The sequence below is a fragment of the Panthera uncia genome, chromosome D1 (genome assembly GCF_023721935.1).
Source record: "Panthera uncia isolate 11264 chromosome D1, Puncia_PCG_1.0, whole genome shotgun sequence".
Classification (NCBI taxonomy): Eukaryota; Metazoa; Chordata; class Mammalia; order Carnivora; family Felidae; genus Panthera; species Panthera uncia.
The window spans coordinates 73,173,680-73,197,978 of NC_064808.1; the positions used below are offsets into that span (position 1 = coordinate 73,173,680).

Here is a 24,299-nt window from a genome sequence, read left to right on the forward strand (position 1 = left end):
AGGGGGCAGTGAATATATGGGAGGTGAGGAAAAGAAAAGAAAGATAAAGCCTTATTCTTTCAAAGTAGGAGATCAGCATATGATACCTAAAACTGAAAAACCTAAAAGCATCAAAATAAACACTTGGTTACATGGTTGTAAATACTAAAGTGTCAGCCAAGAGACGTGAAAGTGGTTGTTTGGGGATGAAATGGAGGCAGGTGGGGTCCCCTGCACTTGGTTATAAGTTTGTAGAACTATTCGACTCTGTAAAATAATGCACATTTACTCCTCATAAAAGTAACACCACATCGTAATTTTATTTTTCAATGACTGCAAAAACAAAACAAAAGCAACCTCATGCTCCAAATAAAGCTCTAGGTTTTCCCGTTTGCTACTCAAATCAAATTTCTCTGAATTCGATGTTCTCATCTGTAAAAATAGTTACTATGTATAGATTGAAATAGATTGTGAATACAAAAGTTCTTGAAAACTACAAGAGTTGCTTAAAAACAACTTAGAATCCAAAAGTTTGGGATCCTCCACATGCATTTATTTGATCACGTGTGTAGCAGGGAGCGAGACAGGATGAACTCAACGCACGTGAAACTAGCGACCTTACCCTGAACTCACCTGTCTAGTACCTGCTCCTACTCCTACCTGCTCCAGGGGGTGATCTATTCTTTGGGCCTGTGACCTCGGACAATTTCCTTAGCTTTCCTGAATCTCAGTTTCCCTACCTGGGAATAGTAAAGCTACTCCTGCGAAGTGGGAGTGAGAAACAAACGAAAGCCTAATGGAAAGTCCTTTGTTTTGGTGGGTAGGTAATCGATGCTCCCTAACTTCAGGGCCGCCCTGGGCGCGCGGGACACCAAGGGCCGTGGAGAAGCACCCTGAGAACTTCTGCAGCCGCGAAGATCCGCAGTCACTATGGCAACCGGAGACGCCCGGCGTTCCCTAGGTAGCGCGCGGAGGAGCGGAGAAGGCCGGGGGCAGCCGGCGAAGATGCCCGCGGCATGAGGCGGGAGGAAGCGGTGGCGGCGACCTCGGTGGCGGCGCCGGAGCCGGGTCGCGACGGGGAGCAGCCTCGGCCGCCGGCGGGACTGGGGTGCGGGGCGCGAGGGGAGCCCGGCGGCGGCGGACCCCAGGAGTCTTGCAAACAATGTGAGTTCCCCTCCAGTCGCGCACCCGGCGCGGAGGGACGTGTGGCGTGCAGAACGCGTGAAATGGGGACTGGGGGGAAACCGCAGTGAGACTGGCTGGGGCCAGGAGGGTTTTGGAGGGAGGGGGCAGAGCTGCCGTTTCGGCAAAGGCAGGGGAGCTGATGGCACTGTGGTCGAGAGGATCAGGTCCCTTTCCCCAAAGCCTGTTTCACAAAAGGCTCCCTGAAGCCCAAGTAGCCTCCAACCTATAGGTAGTGGCATTGGCCTGGAAGGTATTGAAAAAAAAAAAGTGTGTGTGTGTGTGTGTGTGTGTGTATACGTGTGTATAAATTATAAAATTGTAAATATAAAATCTGCATAGAAAATAAAATTATAAAATTATAATTATAAAAATCTGTAATATATAATATAAATTTAAAATTGTATATAATAAATATATAAGAATATATTTATATATTTATATATAATAAATATATATAAATAATGCAAATTATTTTATATACTAAGTATATGTAAATAATATAAATATATTTATATATAAAATACGTATTATATATTAATATATTGCTATATAATTCTATATGTTATGTACAATTATGTATTATATATTGTATATGAATTATTATTTATATCTAAATAATATATATTAATTTCTATATAATAAAATGTATAGACATTTATAATCTGTATATATATAAATTATACACACACACACACACACACACAGAGAAATACGTAGATCATTTTTGCCAATTCCTTCATTTTACAGACCAGGAAACTGAGGTCTAGATTAGAGGAAATGAAGTGACTTTCCTACAGTCGTTCAGTCAATGCCGGAGAAATACTTAAAACACTTAAACTCACATCTGTTGGACTCTCAGTTCATCAATTATTACTACCTGAGGCTTTTAGAATCTCACAATTATGGGTCACATTTCAACACACGGTTTCCTCCTTTGCCCTGCCGAACACACAAACAATACTCGAGTGAGTAAAGGCAGCTCTGGTCCAGTCACCACCAACCTGGCTGAAACCTGAGTCTGCTCCAGACCTCAGCACTCATCCATGTTGTTCCGTGAATTTGCAGATATTTCACAGCCCACTTGTGCTCTACAGGTTTTCAGTGAGTGCTGAGGAATGATGATGGTGAATATCATAGGCCAAAAGAGGAACACCAGCAGTTTCTAGCCCTTCTGCATTGCCTCCTTGATTGCCTCTCTAGGGACCGGCCTCAGGCTCTAGCAGTTCCTTCGGTGCCCAGGCAGACCCCAGGAGGGAGGGGTGGGCTCAGCTCCCCTGTCTCAGGGGGCCACACACTCTGCTCCCAGGACACCTCATTAAGGACCCGCAGAACCTGTGTCTCCTAATGAAAGGGCCTCTTCCCTCAGCATCAGCCCCACATTCCTTGGATTATTATCAACAGCATGGAGGGGTCTTACTTACAGCAATGAAATCTAGTATGTTTAAGTATACAGTATATTTAAGTACATCCTTATTCTGACTGAAATTCCATCTGGGAATTTTCCTTACTGCATGCCAGGCATTGGGCAAGCTGCAGAGGAGTACCGAATTAAGGCATGTGTCCAAACTTTCAGGAACTCACAAAGTCGGGGGTGGGGCATGTGGAGTTCTTGCTTCAGCCTTCCGGAGAATCTTCTCTGAAGGCCTCAGCCTAAGTAGAGCCAGGCTATTCACACCCACATGAAGTACCCATTCAATTTTCAAATGTTTTTTGGAAAGGTCTTCAGTCTCTCTGTAGTTTCTACTCCCTCATCACAGATCTGATCTGAAATAGACAGAGATGAAATGAGGTCCTTTTCCAATGAAACACCCTTAAATTGTATGAAGGTGGATATTTGAGCAGCCACCAAATCTTTCATAGACTTCAGTGTCATCTTTAAAATTCTTTGGAGCTCTCTCACCGTGCTGGCTAACCTCTTCCAACATTCTCCAGTTTATTAAATCACTGAATCCAGTATTCCAGATGTGATCAGATTAGGCTAGTGTGGTGGACGATAACCTCCCTTGAGCTGAACCTTATGCTTCTATTAAACGGATCCAGGATCACATTAGCTGTTTTGGCAGGCACATTGTATTATTAATATACATAACAAATGCAGTCTATGACATCCTTAGTTTCTCTTTCCTCTTTCGTCCAACTGAAAACATTTGGACACTTTTCCTACCTTATATTTATGCAGTTAATTGTCTCGTCCTAAAAACAAGTTAGTGTATTTATCTCCATCAATACCATTTTGTGAAATTTAGCATTTCGTTCCTGGTATGCAAGCAGCCCGTTGAGTCCTGAGTTTGCCATTCAGCAAGTCTGTGCCATTCTCACATTTGGTGAATTTATGGGCAATTCCTATACCCAAATTAGGAGGTGGTTCCAAGAGTTCCGAGTAGAGCCTCTAGAAGACCCTGATCTTTGCCATGAGTGCTCTGCCTCCTACAAATACACTTTATCAAATGCCTTTGTTGAAATGCGGATACATTATGGCTGCAACATCCCCCTAATCTAGCTGGCGTAGTAACTGGGGTTTGGGAATCAGGTAGGCTTGGCTTTTAATTTTTATGACTAGTTTTGTGATTTCTGAGAGTTGCTTTCTCAACGATCAAATTAGGAATAATTATCCCTGCCCATAGAGTGATTTTGAGAATGAGAGATAATATATGTAAGATGCTAACAACATCTGTATGGTAACATTCAATAAATTATAGCAATTGTTAATTAGCTCTTAACAAAAGAAAGCCATTTAGTCTGGGATAACATGGTTTTAAGTAGGTCCTTAAAACTTGGTGATCACCGTTCTTCATTGTCTGTGACTCACAAGCCATCTGTTGACTAACCCATGCAAAATGTTGAAGATCAACATCCAGTTGCTATGTCAGAGTTTGTAGAATTTTTTCCTTTTTCCTTTTTTCCTTCCTTCTTTCTTTTCCTTCCTTCCCTCCTTCCTTTCTTCCTTTCCTCCTTCCTTCTTGGAGCAGGGAATATTTGCCTAGACTAAGCTCTTTACCATTATAATTTTTAACAGTTCCTCAAAACCTTTGATGATTTCCTCCAGAAACTCTTGTAGCAGCACAGCTGAAATTCGTCAAGAGACTTGAACTTAGAGCAGGTGATCTCTTCTGTACTACTGACCGGTTACAGGATTTTCTTCCTTCTTAGCCATGGTTCCTATACCCTTTCCTTCCTTCAGCTCCTAATTTAGCCAAAAACATTTAAACCAAAGTTAAGATTGAGTAATGCTTAACTGCCACCTCCCATTCATAGGACTCCTAACTTTTGGGAAACAAACGTGAGACCCAGAAAGTGTCTAATTTTACCTTGTTCATGTTTGAGGGCATGTTTGAGTTTTCATGACCAGGAATGACCCACATAGCCAGAGGCAACTGGTCTATTACCCCATTTGGACCAGTCTGTACACAAGTCAAATCTATTCACCAGTGTATCGGTTAGTCTGGAAAAGATGAGGCACATACCATTGTGAGTTAAAGTCACATCTTAAAATAGCTAAAGTATTTGGTTGTTTAGGTTTTCCATGATTCCTTGGATTGAGCTTTTGGGTATTTAGACTAGAACTACTTGTTCCCTTACATTGACAAGGCTGCATTGGGATTCATGCACAAGAATAGTCTTTGAACTCTATCTAATTTAACAATGCTGAGTTCTGCTTGAACACATATTTGGTCTATTATTGTGCCAGATTGTGTTCTAGGACTCGGATGGACTGAACAGACAACATTCCTGCCCTACAGTATGTATGGTCTGGTAAGGAAGGCATATATTCAACTAGTAGTTACGTAAATAATGATAAATAAAGCAAATGAAGCCATATACAAATTGTAATAAATGAAATAAAAGAAAAGAGAGTATTATGAGAAAAAGTAACCAGGGACATTTCAAGATTGTAGAGTCAGGGAAAGTTTCCCCAAAGAACTGACATTTAAGCCTGCACTTGAAATTTGAGTAGAAGCTACCCAGGCAAAAATATTAGGAGAAAGGCAGTTCAGGCCAAAAATAGAATGTACAAAGGCTTTGATGTGGGAATGGGCAGAAGGGCCATGATGAAGCTCAGAGACCAAGAGAGTGGGGCTGACAGGAGAGACTGGGGAAGACAGTGTCAGCACAGAGCTCGGGGCGGGGGGTGAGCAGAAGAAATATTGCTAAAGTGCTTAGAACAAATAACCCAGTCCTCCACAATAGCAGTGATATCCTACAGGGCCAGGCTTAGAGGCCCGGAAAAAGTCATATGTCCATGTGTGGTTCATTACTACAATTCAGGTTGATCTGTAAAAGTAATGATTAAATAATGCTGGGGCTGTTCTGTGTCGTGTATCTGGATTATAAACTTCATGCACACATCTGTCTTATTCATTGCTAGGTCCTCTGTCCCTAGCCAAATGCCTGGCACAGAGTAGGTCTTTACTAAGGGTTTATTGAATAGGGGCTTCTCGGTGGCTCAGTTGGTTAAGTGTCTGTCTCTTGATTTCGGCTCAGATCATGATCTCACGGTTCATGAGTTTGAGTCCTGCGTTGGGCTCAGTGCTGACAGTGTGGAGTCTGCTTAGGATGCTCTCTCTCCTTTTCTCTCTCTGCCTCTCCCCTGCTCTCTCTCTCTCAAAAAATAAATAAACTAAAAAAAAAAAGGATTTATTGAATAAATGAGTTATCTTGAAGCTAACGAAGGAAACTCCATCTATTTCTTCATAATAACTGAAAGAGGTATCTGAAACTCACCACAAAAGTTCAGGAATTATGTGACAGCAAAAAGTCCCAAAAGAACCAAAAATTACAATGAAAGGGATTTTTCCAAAATAGAGCCTCAGGAGGAAATCATCTGCTCTCTGTATGGAAGGATGTGTCCTTTTAGAAAATAGTTATTCAGTAGGTATAATGGCCAGAAAGTTGGGTGTAATTTATGATAAGTAACTGATTTGATTCATGTCTTTATAGGGAAGAAATTCTTGTATTCAGAACCACATAAGCGAATTAAGGAAGTACTGGAAGAAGAACTTTATATTAAAAGAGATGAATGCCACATTAAAAATGCACCTGCAGGTAATCTCAGTGACAAACGAAGTGTAGTTCTGAAATGAAACTGAAATTACCTATTTGATGGGAGAGTGATTATTTTATCGATTACAAAACCATGACTATCAGAAGAAAAACGGATCCTTGGGAAATTCTTGAGCTAATTTTATAATTAGTTCACCTCTGTGCAAATAAGCTTATATTTAGGAAAAAAATGAGCTGGGCGTCAGCATCTACATTGCTGCCCCACATTTTTGGTGGAGTTATTTAATTTAATGAGAAGTAGAATTTTTGCCAAGAAAAGCACAATAACATCTTCAATCTTTATCAATATAGGTATGACCAATAACAGTGATTCCCAGAGTTTAGATTTCATCAGAATTACCTGGGAGAGCATGTTAAAAGCAGAATGCTGGGACTCATTCCTACAGTAACTGGCTCAGTAGTTGGGGGGTGGGTGGGGAATGGGCGCAATTTGCATTTTTACCGAGTTCACGGTTGATGTGGAGGCTGATGGCACAGGGACCAATTTGCAAAATCGCTGACCCAGAAGAATCGAAGTCATTTAAACAGGTCAAACAATCGGGGTGCCTGGTGACTCGGCTGAGTGTCTGACTTTGGCTAGGGTCATGATCCTGCGGTTCCTGAGTTCAAGCCCCGTGTAGGGCTCTGTGCTGACAGCTGGGAGCCTGGAGCCTGCTTCAGATTCTGTGTCTCCCTCCCCCTGCCCCCCCCCCACTCATGCGCATGCTCTCTCTCTCTCAAGGGTAAATAAACATTAAAAAAAAATTTTAAAATAAACAGGTCAAAAAACCATCCAAGAATTTTATTGTATATACACATAGTTTACGGGTTATATGGTCTGGGTATTGATAGTTCTCATTGATGGTTTGGGAAAAGATAAGCTCTAGAAGCCCAGAATCCCTCACAGATGTTATTTTGGAACCACTGGAGCCCCTCATTTTCGTGATTCCTTCTCAGTGACTACTGGGTGCACATTTCATGCTTTTCAAACAATCAGGTTTTTATTGCAAATCTCTTGGGTGCCAGCATTCCTAGAGGAAAGAAAAGAACTGTAAGATGTGACTCCTATACTCAGAGAACTTGACATTTTCTGAGGAGGATTGTTGAATCCCCAGCGGGGCCCAAATTCTCTAAGGATTCCCAAGAGCTGATGCTGCAGGCCCAGAAGTGCATTTTTTCAGACTCTCCAATTTTTTTTCCCACTTTCCATCACAGAACCAGTCATACAAACAGATTTTAGGCCTCCTCTATTGCCCATTCTTACGAAAGGAGAGACCAGCAAAAATGGCCGGTTTTACTGATACTGTGTCTGGAAGGAAAATATAAAGTCTGGATGCAGAATGCTTCTACTAAACTGCTTCTCTGAAACTCTGCCCATATGTACAATTTCCCTAGTGGTTAACAAAATTTTTAAGTCTTACACTGTTTTATTTTGGGGTTATTTCATATACGCGCTTATAAATCTATAATGTATATACTAGCTAGATATTGTATTATTGTTATTGGTTACAATTGATTTTTTTGACAATATAAGTGATTAGGAAATATGATATGATTTATAAAAAATTCATTTTTCTAAGCAATCTTTGCAAAAATATCCTTCCTATAAAATAGAAATGCTTGGGCTGCATTTTTTGAAACAGCCACCAGAGGTCGCACAGAGGGGGGGTCTTTTAGTCCAGACCGAGAACAGACTCTGGAAGATTAAAGTTTTATATATTTTTATTTTTATCTTCGTTTATTTATTTATTTTGGGTTCACCATTCCTGGAGATACTGCGATACCAGCTCGATGTGTGGACGGAGAGAGCTCCTATTCCATCTCCCTGCTCCCCAAATCCACTTAACGTACTGTCCTCAGGTAGAGGACTTACCAGGTATTTTAACTGACCAGAACACACGCTGCATTTGATCTTAGCCAAAAGCCCGAGAAAGCGATGGAAGGTTAAGTTTTAAAGGGGCTTTGCTTATGGAAAACAGGAACTACTGATTTTTTTTTTTCTTTTTCTGTTCTTAAAAAAAAAAAAAATGAACAAGGCTGGCAGCCCTGTGTCCTTGGCCACAACAGGGAACTGGCACAGGGAGGGTGCTTAGTCTGAGTGTTGTCGCTCTGGGCCAGCCATTGAGCCTCCTACTTCGGGGTTTCCAGTGACAGTGACAGACTCCTTTGAATACACGATGAAAGCGATCACTTCTCTTTCTGGAGAGCACAGCTTGTCCCATACACGCAGAACTCTGCATAAAATTTTTAGGGGCTAGTGCGGCTTCCATAGCAGCTATTCCTACATGTTAACGGTAAGGACACTAGACCCGTTGCTTCCACTGCTGCACTTACTGTTTACTCCTTCACCCATTGCAAAGAGGCTTCTGTTTCCGTGAATCCAAGGAAACTGTTCGTTTCCAGATGGTGAGTGACCTTCCTCTTGAAGGTCAAATCCGATAATCTTGAAAGTCAAATACAGCCCCCAAACTCATCACACTCAACTTCTCTGTAGCACCTGACGGAATTGTTGACTCCTTCCCTTTGAAAAGACTTTGTCCACTTAGCCTCCGGGTCACCATGCTCCAGTCTCCTGGTTTTGCTGGTGCTACTCTTTGTCACCTTTGCTGGCTGTCCCTCCTCCTCACCTCTAAACTTTGGAGAGCTCAGTCACAGGCCCTACCTTCATTTCTTGAGCGATCACATCCAGCCCCGCTGCGCTCATGACTCCAAAATTTGTATCTCTGGCCTCTGCTTTTCCCCTCAGATCCCCAAAGCATAACTTAACTTCCCACCTGGGTGTCTGTTAGGCCTCTCAAACTTAACGTGTCCAGAACAGGACTCTTATTCTACACCACCCTTCAACAGCTCTTCCCCATCTCAGGAAATGACATCACCATCCACTCCATTGCTTAGGCCCAATATCTAAAAGTCAAATCTTCAAACTTCCTATCCAGTCCCTTAGCTAATCCTGTTAAGTCTACATTGGAAATACATCCTAAATCTCCCCAACTGCAACCTCGTCCAAGCCCCTTTCATGTCTTCCAAGCCCAGTAGTAGCACCCTATTATAGCTTCTACTGCTGTCCCCCCCCCCTTCTGTTCTCTATACAGAACCCAGAGGGAGCTCTCACAACATAACTCGTCGCACATCACCTCCATACTCAGAACTCTCCGATGGCTCCTTATTATTCTTAGACGAAATCCCAGTCCCCTTGTGTGGTCTGCTCAACTTTCTGAAGTCAACCCTTATGTTTCCCCGCACATCACCTCCATACTCAGAACTCTCCGATGGCTCCTTATTATTCTTAGACGAAATCCCAGTCCCCTTGTGTGGTCTGCTCAACTCTCTGAAGTCAACCCTTATGCTTCCCCACCCCACCGTAGCCACACAGATTTTCCTGATGTTCTGGAACATGCCAAACCCTTTCCCACCTCAGAACCTTTACACTTCGCCCAGACCATCAAATGTCTTTCTCCCTTTTCCTTCAAGTTTCAGCTCAAATGTCACCTACTTGGAGGTAACATCTCTACCAGGTTAAAATAGAGACTACCCACTCCTCCAATTACTCTCTAATGTTCTATACCACTTTCTTCTTTCTGCTCTTTAAAAAAAAAATTACTACCTGTAATTAAGTATTTATTTGCATACTTCTTTACTGACGACCTCTCCCACATAAGCTATATGAGGATGGGGGCTTTATTTTGCTTACTACAAATCCTCATAAAAGCCATGCGATGTAGGTATTATGATCCCCATTTTATGGATGAGAAAACTGAGATTTTGAGAGGTTTTTGCTGTCCAAGGTGATGCTTTAAGTGGCAAAACCAGATTCCAAACTCAGGTCTGACCCCCAAATCCCATTGGCTTTTATGCACTATAGTGTTTCCAGTGACATGTTATGACTAAATCCCATAGGTACTGTTCTGCCCTTGACTGGCTTGAGATTTCTGCAACACGAGACACAGTTGATATGTCAACTCATAGATGAGTTCTCTCCTTAAACCTTGTTTCTTCCTCACACTCCTTGATACTAAAATGTCCTTATTCTTCTCTCACTTCTCTGCATGTTTCTTTTCATCCTCCTTTAAGAACTTTCTCCCACACATCCTCATCATCAAATATTAGTGTTTATCAGGGTGTTACCCACAGTTTTCTAAATCTTGTTCCATTGGCTTTCCCTGGATCATCACCACTATTCCCACTCTTTCTACCACTACCTCATTATGATGTGCCTGTGTCTGAAATCTGTGTCTCCAGGCTAAGTTTCTCTTAGTGGATGTCCCATGTCCAACATCAGCACGTCCCAAACAAAACTCATGCTTCTCCTCGGTTTATTCCTTCCTATATATCACCTATCCCAATGCATGATGTGGCCTAATGTCCAAGTCCAAAACCAGAGAGCCACCCTCCATACCCACTCCAGATCACCACGTCCCACATCTAGTGATGCTGTCGGGGGTATCTTAGTTTGGGTCAGGATCCCTAACTGTTGACTCCTCTGGCAGGTTCATCTTGCAAGCAGATAGACATATTTATTTGTTCTGCATTGTAATTTTTGAATATATGAACCAGCTGTCAATATTTTCAAAAAATCAGGACTTTTTACATACAAATCTAGATGTTTAGATTATGTTGGGTGAAGAGGGAGAAGGGAGGAGAGAGAGGTGTGACGACCAAGTTGACATTCACACCTGGCAGCAGTGACTGGAGTTGGGTTATGCCACCCTAGCTGGCCTGCCCACTCTGTTCCCCCTTGCATGTGAAGTTCCCCAGTCAAGTGGGGCATTTCACAAGCTATGTTCACACGTCCACTGCAGACTTTCTCCTTTCATGGTGGAAATGGGAAAAAATGTGTTTCTCTGGCATCCATGCCTCCAACAAAAGTAGAACAAAATAAGAGTAGGAGAGCCAATTATTTCTTGCCTCTGGCCTGCTTTAAATAAAACGTCTAACTAGTAGATACATTATATATATACATATATATACAGATATATATATGTATATATCTACATATATGTATACATACATCTACATATATACAGATATATATATATATAATATATACATGTATTATATATATTTGAATTTATGACTATAGATAAACAATCTATACTATTTCTTAGACATACCCAAGTCTAGGAGGCGCCTGGGTGTCTCAGTCGGTTAAGCCTCCAACTTCGGCTCAGGTCATGATCTCGCGGTTCGTGAGTTTGAGCCCCTCTTTGGGCTCTGTGCTGACAGCTTGGAGCCTGGAGCCTGGTTTGGATTCTGTGTCTCCCTCTATCTGCCCCTCCCCTGCTCTCACTTTGTCTCTCTATCTCTCTCTCCCTCTCTCTCAAAAAAAAATAGACATTAAAGAAAATCTAAAAATATCTGAATTCTAAATATCTAAATCTAAATTCTAGGGACCCCAAGGTATATATGCATGCATGCAAGCATATTTGTGTAGCAAGGGTTGCATTAATTGGGTTTGTTTGCATTCCACATCCTCTCACCACAATCGGATTGAGGGAAGCGAGATTTCAGTAAGCATCCAGGCTGGAGTTTCTCTCAACCGTCGATAAAGCACCAAAACGCCAGGTCACGTAGCAAAGGGTGAACTTACCAAACAGCTTAGGCCATTTATCAAGAGGGGGGTTGGCCTGAAGTCAGGCAACTTAAATCATAGCATGTTTTGTTTGTGACCGAACTAATGATGACAATTACGGAAGTGCCCAGAAGCAGTGGACTTCAGTTATTTCTGTGCTTTTTCTCTTTTCCTCTGGTTGAGTGAAATCGGTGTAAGATCAAAATTTTCTTTTTCTTGGGTTGAAGGAAGTAAATAAGAAGTCTAAGATGCATTAATTAGGTTTTGTGGACGTGTAACAGAATAAACATTGCCCTTATTTTGGAATACTTTTGTTTGGGTGGCAGTAGGAGATTCAGGTTTGTCTTCTGGAGCCTTCAGCGAAATGAGCTACCTAGTTGTTCATGTGGTCGTGTTGTGGCAGCAGTTACTAAGAGTTGTGACGACGGGGGGCCTGGGTGGTGTAGTCGTTTAAGAGCCTGACTTCTGCTCAGGTCAGGAACTCGAAGTTCAGAGGTTGGGGCCCTGCGTCCGCCTCTGTGCTGACAGCTCAGAGCCTGGAGCCTGCTTCGGATTCTGTGTCTCCCTCTCTCTCTGCCCCTCCCCGTCTCATACTCTGTCTCTCTCTCAAAAATAAAACAAACAACAAAAAGAGTTGTGATGACATTGACATGGGCGAGATATCCCAGGTGGTTGTTACCCCTTACTTGGATCTGGGGAAGGACATCAGTGACCACAGGAAACATGGGCTTCCAGGCTGCATAGCCCTCTCTTCTCGGGGATTTTGATTCTTTCCTGGCTCCTTGTACAGAGATAGGTGGGCTCAGTGAGAAGCATTGGAGGCTGGGGTAAGGGGTAGGTGTGGGTCCAGGGTGTCTACATATATATGATGGTGGTGGTAATCATAATAAGTATTATTAGCAACTAATAGTATTACTATTATATTTTTGCGGTTTTTATAAATTATATCTTTCAACGCTTGCAATGACCCTGCACCCTTATTATTCCCATTTTGCAGATCTGGAAGCTGAGGCTCAGGGAGGTACAGTGACTTACCCTTTGTCACACAGTGCGAAAGGCTTTTCAGAAGCTGATATCCTTGCTCTCAGCCATTGGCTTATAATGTCTCTTTTAAAACATAAGATTATTGGGGCACCTGGTGGCTCAAGTCAGTTAAGCGTCTGACTTCGGCTCAGGTCATGATCTCACAGTTTGTGAGTTCGAGCCCCGCGTTAGGCTCTGTGCTAACGCTCAGAGCTTGGAGCCTGCTTCAGATTCTGTGTCTCCCTCTCTTTCTGCCCCTCCCTTGCTCGCACTGTCTTTCTCTGTCTCTCAAAAAAATGAATAAATGTTTAAAAATTTTTTTAAATATTAAACATAAGGTTATGTTTTCTGAGGTTATTATTATTGAAATTGTATTGGTAGCAGATAGTATTCTCTTCAGTAAAAGAAAAGCTGTCACAATCTTTTCCAAGTTCTGCCTCAAGTTCAAACTTGAGGTAGAACAGTCTTCAGAGGATTTACACATTCCTGCCAGAAAGGACAGGGTCTGGCCTCTACTCAAAAACAGTCTCATCATCCTGACAAGCAAATGCCATTTTCTGCTCAAATCTTCTGTCAGATGAGAATGGAGTTTGGGGGGTGGGGGAGGGCACCTGGGTGGCTCAGCCAGTGAAGTGTCCAACTCTTGATTATCGGCTCAGGTCATGATCTCATGGTCTGTGGGATCGAGCCCCACATTGGGCTCTGCACTGACAGCATGGAGCCTGCTTGGGATTCTCTCTCTCCGTCTTTCTCTGCCCATCCTTCTCTCTCTCTCTCTTTTTCTCAAAACAAATAAACTGTAAAAAAAAAAAAATTAAAAAAAAGAGAATGGAACTCATGGGAAAGTTCCAACTTATGGAACGTTCTGGATAGGTAAGAATTAGCCTATATCATCATGCACATATTCTTAGTGACTCCCTGAAGATTTCCCCCCTCCTTACAACTTTTTAAAATGAAGAGGTAAGCTTGTGAAACAGGTATTATCATTTATCATTTTACCATTTATCTTAAAACTATTTCTACATTTCTAAGAACTTCTGCAGAGGACTTTGTGGAAATAAATTAATGTTTTAATTTAATGTTTTCAAGTTGCAAGGGCTTTTATATTTTCCTGGCTACAACCTGCAGAGGTTATAGTAATCATGAAAAATCCGATTAATAACACTCACTAGTTTTCTGTTACACAACATTACCTTTTGCAATGACTTTCCCAAGTGTCCCGCCAAATCCATTAACTTGTGTCTATATGTCCCAGAATGCATAAAAACTTAATTTTCAGCTTTGCTTATTTATTACATTTAGTACCAATTTAGAAAATGTAAAACATCGCTCGGCAAGTGTGGATATGTTTGTTATTCATTGATTCATTCAACGAAAATATTTTGTGTACCTACAATGTAAAGGAATTTACTAGACACCAAAGGCACGTTAAGGTAATTACAGAGCCTAGGAGTCACCAAAGATGAATTTAAATTGCTTAAATTTTTCTTCCTGTGGTCAAATCTCTTGACGATGTTTACACAAAGGAAGCCCATATGATATGGCTCTAAACTGGCTTTTCAAGCTCCAGTGTTCATTACTCATAAGCAGAGACAGCTGAAGGGAACGAAAATATTTTTGAAGGGCAAACTTATCTTCCCTGAAAGACCAGGCCAGGTCCTCCTGGCTAAAATTTCTAGCATAAAGTCATGGTTTAGTAACCTTAACATTCAGGACAAACACACACCTAGAAAGGTCTCTGAGTAGAAGGGGTTGGGGGCAGAGAAGGGAGGAGGGAAGAAGACGCTCCTGAAGATTCTGAGCTTCCAGAAGGGATTGAATTGCTTCCTCTCAGCTGCCCTCTCCTTTCCAGGTTGTGTGCCAGCCCTGTGGTCTCCCTGGCCCTCCTCCCCTCTTTGTCTTTTCTTCCTCCTCTTGGAATGCACATGCCCAGAACTGAGGAAGTTGGATTTCTCTTTCAAGAAGCTGCTTCGAAAGACACTTGTGCTTCTTTCTAGGCTTTTTTTAAAAAAAATTTTAAAAATGCTTATTCATTTTTGATAGAAAGAGACAGAGCACAAGCTGGGGAGGGGCAGAGAGAGAGGGAGACCCAGAATCTGAAGCAGGCTCCAGGCTCCGAGCTGTCAGCATGGAGCCTGATGCAGGGCTCGAACCCACAAACTGTGAGATCATGACCTGAGCCGAAGCCGGAAGCTTAACCGACTGAGCCACCCAGGTTCCCCTCTCGGCTTCCTTTTCTCCAGTTGAACATATCACCATCTGTAACTTCTTCATCCAAACATCAAGTCAAGTCAAAGCAGTGCTGTTTTTTTTTTCCCCAGCAGCCTCTTTCCCTGAGTACAATAAATACTTACACATAACTATATTTTGCTTTGATTTTTTTGTCACACATTACTGAACATCTGCATTTACATTTGAGGTGTATTCCCCAGTAAGTTGTAAACCTCCAGATATTCCTGTGATTGCATTTGAAAGCTTAGTATTAGATTAGTTATAATTTTTCTATCAAATTTAATGTGGTTTTTCTACATAGTTCTGCCTCCTGATTTCAAATGGTTTTTCATTAGCCAGAACTTCCCACAATGTGGAACAAAACTAAATCTTTTCCCTTGGTTTCTTTAAAAAAAATTTTTTTTTGATGTTTGTTTATTTTTGAAAGAGAGACAGACAGAGGGTGAGTGGGGGAGGGGCAGAGAGAGAGGGAGACACAGAATCCGAAGCAGGCTCCAGGCTCTGAGCTGTCAGCACAGAGCCCAACACAGGGCTCGAATCCACGAACTGTGAGATCATGACTTGAGCCAGTCAGGTTAGCCTGGTGGCTAACCAACTGAGCCACCAGGGCGCCCCTATTTCCTTGGTGTCTTACCAGTTGTTGTACACAGGGGGTATCTAATAAATACCTGTGAGCTCCTAAATCTGAGAGCGTATTACCCAGAGGCTAGAGAGCAGCTCTTTTCTGTCTCTAGACAGGATAGAAGAGGAGGAAACTGGGTGGAACAGTGCGGAAAGATTTAGGTTAGGTATAAGGAACAGCTCAAACTTTGTAAGGTCTTGACAGAAGGAGACTGTGGAATCTTCACCGAAGGTCTTTGAGGGAGGGGGGAAAACTAACCTTGCTGGCTTCAGCGACTCCATTCAGGAGTGGGGAGGGAGAGGCAAGCGCTGACAACCCGCTTGGTGAGTCAGCTCATGGATTGTGCCTGTGGAAATTGAATCTGAGTCCCTGCTTGGATAGGAAGATTATTGTCCCTGTAAAACTAATAGCTACCATTTATTGAATGCAAAGCACTTTATTTCATCCAAATCCTATGATAATTCTTCAAGCTAAGTGTCATCCCTATTTCAAAGCTGGGGAAACTGAGACATCGTGGGTTAAATGACTTGCCCAAAGTCATACAACTGCTAGGTGGTGAAGCAAAGGCTGAAACCCAGATCCCCCCCCCTCCCCCCGAACCCAAACACTGTGCCCCTGATCACCACATGGCACAGAATCCTTTAGGGAGGAATCAAATGTTAGCGTGGAGACCAGTGGGCCGCCGTGGACCTGTGGAGAATACTTGGCTCTAAGATTTGCAGCTTCAGAAATGGTAAACACAACACATGGCACTAACCTGAATAACCTTACTTGACTTGGGTCACAGTTTTCTGCACGGTAGATTTTTACCAAAAGCTTGTTGATTGACTCTCGAGAGCCAAACAAATGCTTTTAGGATATGGAGGACGATCCAGTGCAAATCAAGGAACTAAAACAATACTTACCAAAGGATGTCAGGATTTAAAACTGCCGTCTGCTTTGTATCAATGTGCAGTCGTCACGTTCTGAATATTTTGCTACGATGCTTTTGCTGGGACCTGGTTGTTTCCTTCAAGGGGAGATTAAATAGCATCGAGTGCAATGTATTAGAAGATTGTTGAATGTAGTTGATGATATGGTAACTTTTAATTATATTATCTTTGGAAATGTTTGCACTTCTGGGAAATAAATCCGAATCAGATAGGGTTGGCTGCACGAAGTCTATGTATTAACTAATTTATTACTGATCCTTTGTGTTTTGTTATGTATGTTTCTATATTGACTTTTCATCTATTTCTTTAGGGCCAGTTAAATTATCTAATTAATAGCACTATAGAGGTTTAATTGCCTGGGGGATAACTGAATGAACAAACTGGAATAAAAGATCAAATACTAAAGACCTTGGGTGGTTTGATTAATCACACAAAATAATGCTCCACCCAAATGACTGGAAAAATAATGACCACATAAATACTTGTAAAACATTTTGCGCTAAAAAGAAGCTAATAATTGTCATCTTGCTTTTGAAAATATTGACAGTGGCCCTGGAAGGGATTTGGAGCATTAGAAGGAATCTCCCTGTGGGAGTCTTGAAGCCAGGACTGCGGAGCAGAAACAGTATGCTGCCACAAGCCAAGTACTATTCGAGGCACGGAGGGCTGGGAAGTAAGATCCGGACACTCCTGACTTCTGCTGAAGCCCCTGAGGGCGCCGATTAGTTCACAGACCAGCAGTGCATGCTTTATTTCAAGTTCTCAATCAGAATTCAATCTTCTTTTGGTTTGCTTCTCTCAGGTTGCCTTTAGCTTAGCCACGTAACTTCAGCGTGGAACTCAAACAGTAACAATTCAGCTAAGCAAATTATCCCACCGCTAGGATAGAAGTTCATCCTCTGAGTTGTACTCCTGACCCTTTCCTTTTTATCTAAGGAGGCCTTTGTGGCACACAGCCAGCCTCACTGGGGAGGCATCTTGGGCTGTCCCTTTTTCCAGACGGATGATCTTTGCTTACCAGTGGAAATGGGGAGAGGGAAGAGGAGGGAATTAAGGAAGAATCAGACTACTACTTTGCTTGGCTCCCAGTGTCACCCCATTTGAGGTAAAAGGCCACCAAGCTGGGCCCAGTGCACTGTTCCTCATAGACACACATAAAGGTTGAAACAAAATATTATTCATTCCTCACTGTCATAGTCAGTGTCTGCCAGGAAATTGGTGGCAGGATGTGGAGAAAGCAGGGGTCTTGGCATGGAAGCATAAGTAGTGTCCAGATATTCTAGGGACCTGAGATTCGGTTTACAAATCCTAAAAGTAGCTCTACAAATGGGAGGTTGCCCTAGGATGAAAAGAGATAAGTGAGTAAAAATGCCAAGCTTGGGTAATGCTGTGTTGTACTTATAATTCCAGACTCCTTATGTATAATAATCTCCTGAATTTTTACAACAACCACAGGAAACAGGTACGATTCATTTGATAGGTTAGGCAACTGAGGCACAGAAAGGGTGAATAATTTACCCAGAGCCACTCAGCTAGTGAGTAGAGGTTCCGAGATCAGAATCCAGACAGCCAGTCTCCAGGGGCCTTTAACCACTAGATATTAGAGCCTTTCTGAGTCAAACTGTGCCCAAGAGCTGGGGAGTCTGTTGAACCTAAGAGTGGGGTGAGAGCTCAGAAAAAGTGGCACAAAGGAGGAGGGTCTCCTGGGAGGCAGTCTCTAGGATCTGATTCAGTAGGGAGAAAAATGCAGTCACTAAGAGACAGAGACACAAGGTTAAAGAAAGAAAGAACCCTGGTTACTAAAGGGGATTCATTGTAGCAAAAAAGGACCAGTATGGAGACATGGGTTCAATAATAAAGGACTAATGGCCACCATTTGCCATGTGCCAGGCACAACAGTTAAGTGTTTTATATAGCTATGTAATCCACATGTTCACATAAGATGTGAGCTTTAATTTCCATTTTCCAGGTGAGAAAACTGAGGCACAGCGACATTACATTACTCAAGATCCTGTGTCTAAGAGGTGGTGAGCCCAGCACTACCAACCTGTGTCTGTCTGGTTTCTGGGATGATGCTCTTAACCTCTGGGCCATCATGGCAGAGAATCTAGTCACTGACCCCGAGGGTGGAACCAGTGTGGGTGGGATTCAACAGGCTGAGGGGATGTGGGGTTAGGATCCTGGGAGACGGCTCTACTCGAAATCCACAAAGATAGCAGTGTCCTGAAGTAATGTTGATTCAGCTCATGTCTGGGCCTCTTGCCCATTGGGGGCTGTTTATTTCAACCTTCCACCCAATTTGTCAGGTTCTAAGTATAGTGGGTAAATTCATCATTCCAAGAAAACTCACAAAGCAATTTATTTGAAAAAGTGAATGATTTGCTAAATGCCATATTATAAGACTGGTTTGAAGAACAAATTACCTTCACTTGAAGACATAAAATTCAACAGATGACCCAATTCATCAGCTGGGGACATAAGATTAAAAACACATGTGTTTCATTTTGACCATGATTGCATTATTTTCATCTGTACAAGTTAGGAGAGACTTGTTTATTGCTCCCCCTCATTTTCACTCATCCACACTTCCTTCCTAGCAGCCTCTAGGCCTCTATCGACAGCCCAGGTCACGCACTAACAGTGATCATAATATCTTAGGTTATTATATCTATATAATCTTAGATTATAATTATTATAATCTATATATCTTAGAGTATATATCTTAGGTTCATCTCTGTAAGTTATCAGCTGCGTTTTGCCATATGAAATCCTACTATCTGCTATACAGATCACAGCTGATCATTCTATGCGAACCAGATTGGTAACAAGGAATTAGACTCTTCTCATTATCAATGAAAAAGGTAGACGTGAGGCACAGAAATATCATAGATGAACAAAATCCACAGATAGTTTTTAAAAACTGATCAGCAGTAAGGCATACGTATCAGAAACTCCATGAAAGCACAAACCACGTCTCTTCCACTAACGACCACGTACTTAGCAGGGTGCCTGGCAAAGTAGGTCCTCAGTCACCTTTTGTCATGAGAATGACCAGTGAATGACGAACCAGGAAGTACATGTTGGATGCCTACTCTATGTTCAGAATCATCTTGCTGCTAACTCATATGTGTCTCTCCCTCCACAAAAGTATATGGTTTTCCCTACTTGAGCCTGCTAAATTAAATAGAGTGCAAAACAGAGGGAAAAGCGAGGGGACCTATTGATTTTAGTGTGTTCGTCATGCAAAGTTGCATGTATTGCGTAACAGCTTCGAACTGATGCTTTCAGTGACAGGTTTTCCACGGATTACAATATTTCCAGGACCTTCTCCCATAGAATATACTTCAGTTAGATAACTTAGCGTGTCCTCACCGCCACCTTTTTTTCTCTTCCTCATGCACAACATGGTCATTGTAGTTGTGACTCTTCCAACATTTAATACACGCGCCTTAAAATTTAAATTTAGAATCACGATCATCTAATTGTACTTCTAAAACACGCTTCTGTTTGATACTGTGAAGCATCCACTACCTTCCTCAGACCGACAAGTTTTATTCATGTCTTTGTATCGTTTCTTTCTTGTCGTGTGGCATATAACAACAGCAGCTAAAGTTGTCCAGCCCAGCACTTCTGAAGCTTTAATGTGCCTACAAATGACATGGGTGTCTTACTAAAACTCAGACTCCGATACAGTAGGTCTGGGGTGGGCTCTGGGATTCTGCCTTTCTAACCAGCTCCCAGGTGATACCAACAATGCTGGTCGGGACACTGTACTCTGAGAATTGAGGGTCCGGAAGACTGAGCGGCGGGTTCTTTAATTACCTGGATCGCACGGGTGTGGCTTTTACACTCTGCTCTACCAAATGAAGTGCTGTTGGGAACATGAAATCAAATTTAGATTAAAAGGGGGTTGGGACTGGGGCGCCTGGGTGGCTCAGTCGGTTAAGCGGCTGACTTCGGCTCAGGTCGTGATCTCGCGGTCCGTGAGTTCAAGCCCCGCGTCGGGCTCTGTGCTGACAGCTCAGAGCCTGGAGCCTGTTTCGGATTCTGTGTCTCCCCCTCTCTCTATGACCCTCCCCCGTTCATGCTCTGTCTCTCTCTGTCTCCAAAATAAATAAACGTTAAAAAAATTAAAAAAAAAAACAAAAGGGGGAGGGGTTGGGACTGAGAGCATTTCCCCAGAGTAAAAATTTGCTTATTTGTTCACTATTTTCTTTGCTCTAGGATAAGATGAATACATTTTTCCAGTGAGAAGAAACTTCCTTCTCCTGATGCCTGAAAAAACAAGAGCCCGAGCTTGTTTCACAGTTTAAGATGTGTAAAAAAAAAAATGTATGTTAGTCTGTAATTCTAATTATTGGTATTAATTCCCCTCTATAAATTAATCCGAGGCAATGGAAGACTATTGGCAAAGTTTGCTAAGCACCTGGAAACAAGGAAGAAGAATATTATATTTACTTTTAGTTGGCACATTTGGAATACATTGAGTTGCTAATTTAACTTATTTTATTAAATGTGTGAAACATGATAAAAACAAAGGCATGTTTATTGAGTCTTTACTTCAAGGTAAATACTATAAACCTTAACCCTTCCCTTAGTATAATTATGTTCATCCATTAAAACAAACAAATAAATGGGGCCCCCCGGGTGGCTCAGTGGGTTAAGTGGCCAACTTTGGCTCAGGTCATGGTCTTGCAGTTCGTGGGCTCAAGCCCCGCATTGGGCTCTGTGCTGACAGCTCAGAGCCTGGAGCCTGCTTCGGATTCTGTGTCTCTGTCTCCCTCTGCCCCTCCCCCACTCACACTCTGCTTCTCTCTCAAAAATAAACATTAAAAAAAATTAAAGAGATAGGGGGGTGCCTGGCTGGCTCAGTTAGTAGATCGTGCAGCTCTTGATTTCGGAGTTGTGAGTTCGAGTCCCATGTTGACATGGAGGCTACTTAATAAACAAAACAAAACAAAAAACACAAAAATAAATCCAGGTATAGGTAAAGGTTAGTAAATGAATCATGTAGATGAAAGTCTCAGAGACAACAATTTCAATGCTACTTTGGTAAGCTCATCATTTCTCTAGAATTTGTCTACTCAGCAGTATGGATTTTACTAATGCTATTGGGTTAAAAACAGATTAAAAAGAAGGAGGAAAAACTATTCTTCCCCTTCCCCTTGCCAAACGTAATACATGTGCTGTATAGAAAAATGGGAAAATAAAGAAATGTAATGGGAAACATATCATCTAGAATTCAATTCCCAGAAACAACCACCGATAAAATGTTGACATAATTTTATTCTTTTTTCCTACGCGTATGTTCATTTTACATGTTCGAAATCACTCTGTATACTATATACATTCATTATCCCTTTTAACATAACATCATACAATTTCCCAGTCATTAAAATATAACTTTTTTTTTTAGTTAAGTAGCCACACAATGTCTCATGAGTTTCAGGTGTATAACATAGTGATTCAACAGTTCCATACGTTACGCTACACTTTCCACAAGTGAGCTACATCTGTCACCGGGCAACAGTGTTACAATATCATTGACTTGTGTGTTTCCCTAGTGTAGTGATTATCACATTAGCCTAACAGTACCATCGGCTGTATTTTCTATGCTGTTGCTTTCGTCTCCGAACTTATTCAATCCCAAATTGGAAGTCTGGGTCTCCCACTCCCCTTCCCGTTTTGCCCATCCCCGCACTCTCCTCCCCTCTGGCAACCACCAGTTTGTTCTCTGTATTTACGGGTTTGTTTTTGCTTTGTTTTTTAGATTCCACATACAGGTAAAATCGTACTGTATCTGTCTTTCTTTGACTTATTTTACTGAGCATAATACCCTCTAGGTTCATTCATGTTGTCGCAATGACAAGATCTCATTCTTTTTTATGACTGAATCATATTTCACTGTGTATGTGTACCACAACTTCTTTATCCATTCGTCTGCTTTTTTTAAATTATTTTTACTTATTATTTTTGAGGGAGAGAGAGAGGGAGAGAAAGGGGGACAGAGGATCTGAAGCTGGCTCCACACTGACAGCAGAGAAGACCAATGTGGGGCTCGAACTCACAAACTATAAGATCATGACCTGAATCGAAGTCAGACACTTAACTGACAGAGCGACCCAGGCACCCCACCATTCATCTACTTTTTAAAGTTTATTTATTTATTTTGAGAGGAGGGGAGGGGCAGAGACAGAGAGAGAGAAAAAAAGAGAAAATCCCAAGCAGGCTTCCCATTCAGCAGGGAGCCTGAAGTGTGGCTCCATTTCATGACCTGAGCCGAAACCAAGAGTTGGATACTTAACAGACTAAGCCACCCAGGCACCCCTATTTTATTTTTATTTTACAGAGAGAGCAAACACTAGTGGGGGACAGGGACAGAGGGAAAGAGAGAATCCCAAGCAGACTCTATGCTCAGAGTTGATTCTGTGAGCCTGGAACCACAACCCAAGCTGAAATCAAGAGTCAGATGCTCAACCAACTGAGCCCCTGAGGTGTTCCTATCCATCATATAACTTTAAATGATAATTATATTTAAAAATTATATGTAGTAAAATTTTGCATTTATCACTATTTTTTGGACATTTGGGTTTTTCAGTCTTTCATTTTATACATAACTGTCATAATACTCATTCCTGTCCCCTTAAAAAATTCTTTTTCATAGGGGCGCCTAGGTGGCTCAGTCAGGTAAGCGTCCGACTTTGGCTCAGGTCATGATCCTGGGCTTCATGGGTTCGAGCCCCGTGTCGGGCTCTGTGCTGACAGCTTGTAGCCTGGGGCCTGGTTCAGATTCTGTGTCTTCCTCTCTCTCTGCCCCTCCCCTGTTGGTGCTCTGTCTTTCTGTCTCCCAAAAATAAATAAACATTAAAAAAATTCTTTTTAATTCTTTTTCATAGTATTCTGGTTACATATCTCTCATTCTCTTTCCTTTCTAGGCTAAGCTCGTCTTAAAACTTCTTCCAGTTCTCAGTTCTCCAGTTCATTTCTCAGTTTTAATGTAATAAGTCAAGTCAACAAAGATTTGTTGACTGGGTATGTCCCTTCCCTATTTAAAAATATTTACACGGTGAAACAGTCAATAGTCTCTTAAGATCCAAACTTTTCCAGATTTAATATAAAAATTTCCATTTAGTAAATGCACACCAGAAGAGATCCTACATGTAAGCCAATCCCAGCCACCACCATGTTTATGGAATTCTCCATCGCTGGTTGCTTCAAAAATGGTGCTGTGGGCCAGTGGCTAAAATTGGAGAGATTACATTTTAAATCAGTCAAGAAATATAGCCCCCAAACTACCAGGAGTTGGGTAAAGCGTTCATTATTCTTACCAATCAAAAATGTTAACCTTCTAAAAATTCTTCCCATCATCTCTTTGCACCTATGTTAGGATACCACACAAAAAGTGCAGTGAGTGGGGGAGTGCTGACTTATTCATCCATTAGAAACGATGTCCTGGGGGCGCCTGGGTGGCGCAGTCGGTTAAGCGTCTGACTTCAGCCAGGTCACGATCTCGCGGTCCATGAGTTCGAGCCCCGCGTCAGGCTCTGGGCTGATGGCTCGGAGCCTGGAGCCTGTTTCCGATTCTGTGTCTCCCTCTCTCTCTGCCCCTCCCCCGTTCATGCTCTGTCTCTCTCTATCCCAAAAATAAATAAAAAAAAAAAAGTTAAAAAAAAATTAAAAAAAAAAGAAACGATGTCCTGTTTGCACTTGAACTCCA

At 42.0% G+C, this 24,299-nt stretch overlaps 1 protein-coding gene and 1 non-coding gene across 3 annotated transcripts; one reads left to right on the forward strand and one right to left on the reverse strand.

The window, feature by feature from the left end:
* Nucleotides 1-804: 804 nt before the first annotated feature.
* CD1H11orf97 (chromosome D1 C11orf97 homolog) lies at nt 805-21,120 on the forward strand. 2 transcript variants are annotated; one of them, XM_049653883.1, is made up of 4 exons: nt 805-1,143; nt 6,103-6,207; nt 17,130-17,322; nt 20,807-21,120. In XM_049653883.1, exons 1-3 carry the CDS (start codon nt 996-998, stop codon nt 17,306-17,308), a joined length of 432 nt encoding a protein of 143 aa, XP_049509840.1. In that variant the 5' UTR covers nt 805-995; the 3' UTR covers nt 17,309-17,322; nt 20,807-21,120. The 2 variants fall into 2 exon arrangements, with proteins under 2 accessions (XP_049509840.1, XP_049509849.1); XM_049653892.1 differs by having other exon boundaries at nt 810-1,143; nt 17,130-17,255.
* Nucleotides 7,955-8,142, reverse strand: LOC125917854 (U2 spliceosomal RNA). The gene has a single exon (XR_007456322.1). It is a non-coding gene; the product is annotated as a U2 spliceosomal RNA (small nuclear RNA).
* Nucleotides 21,121-24,299: the final 3,179 nt, after the last annotated feature.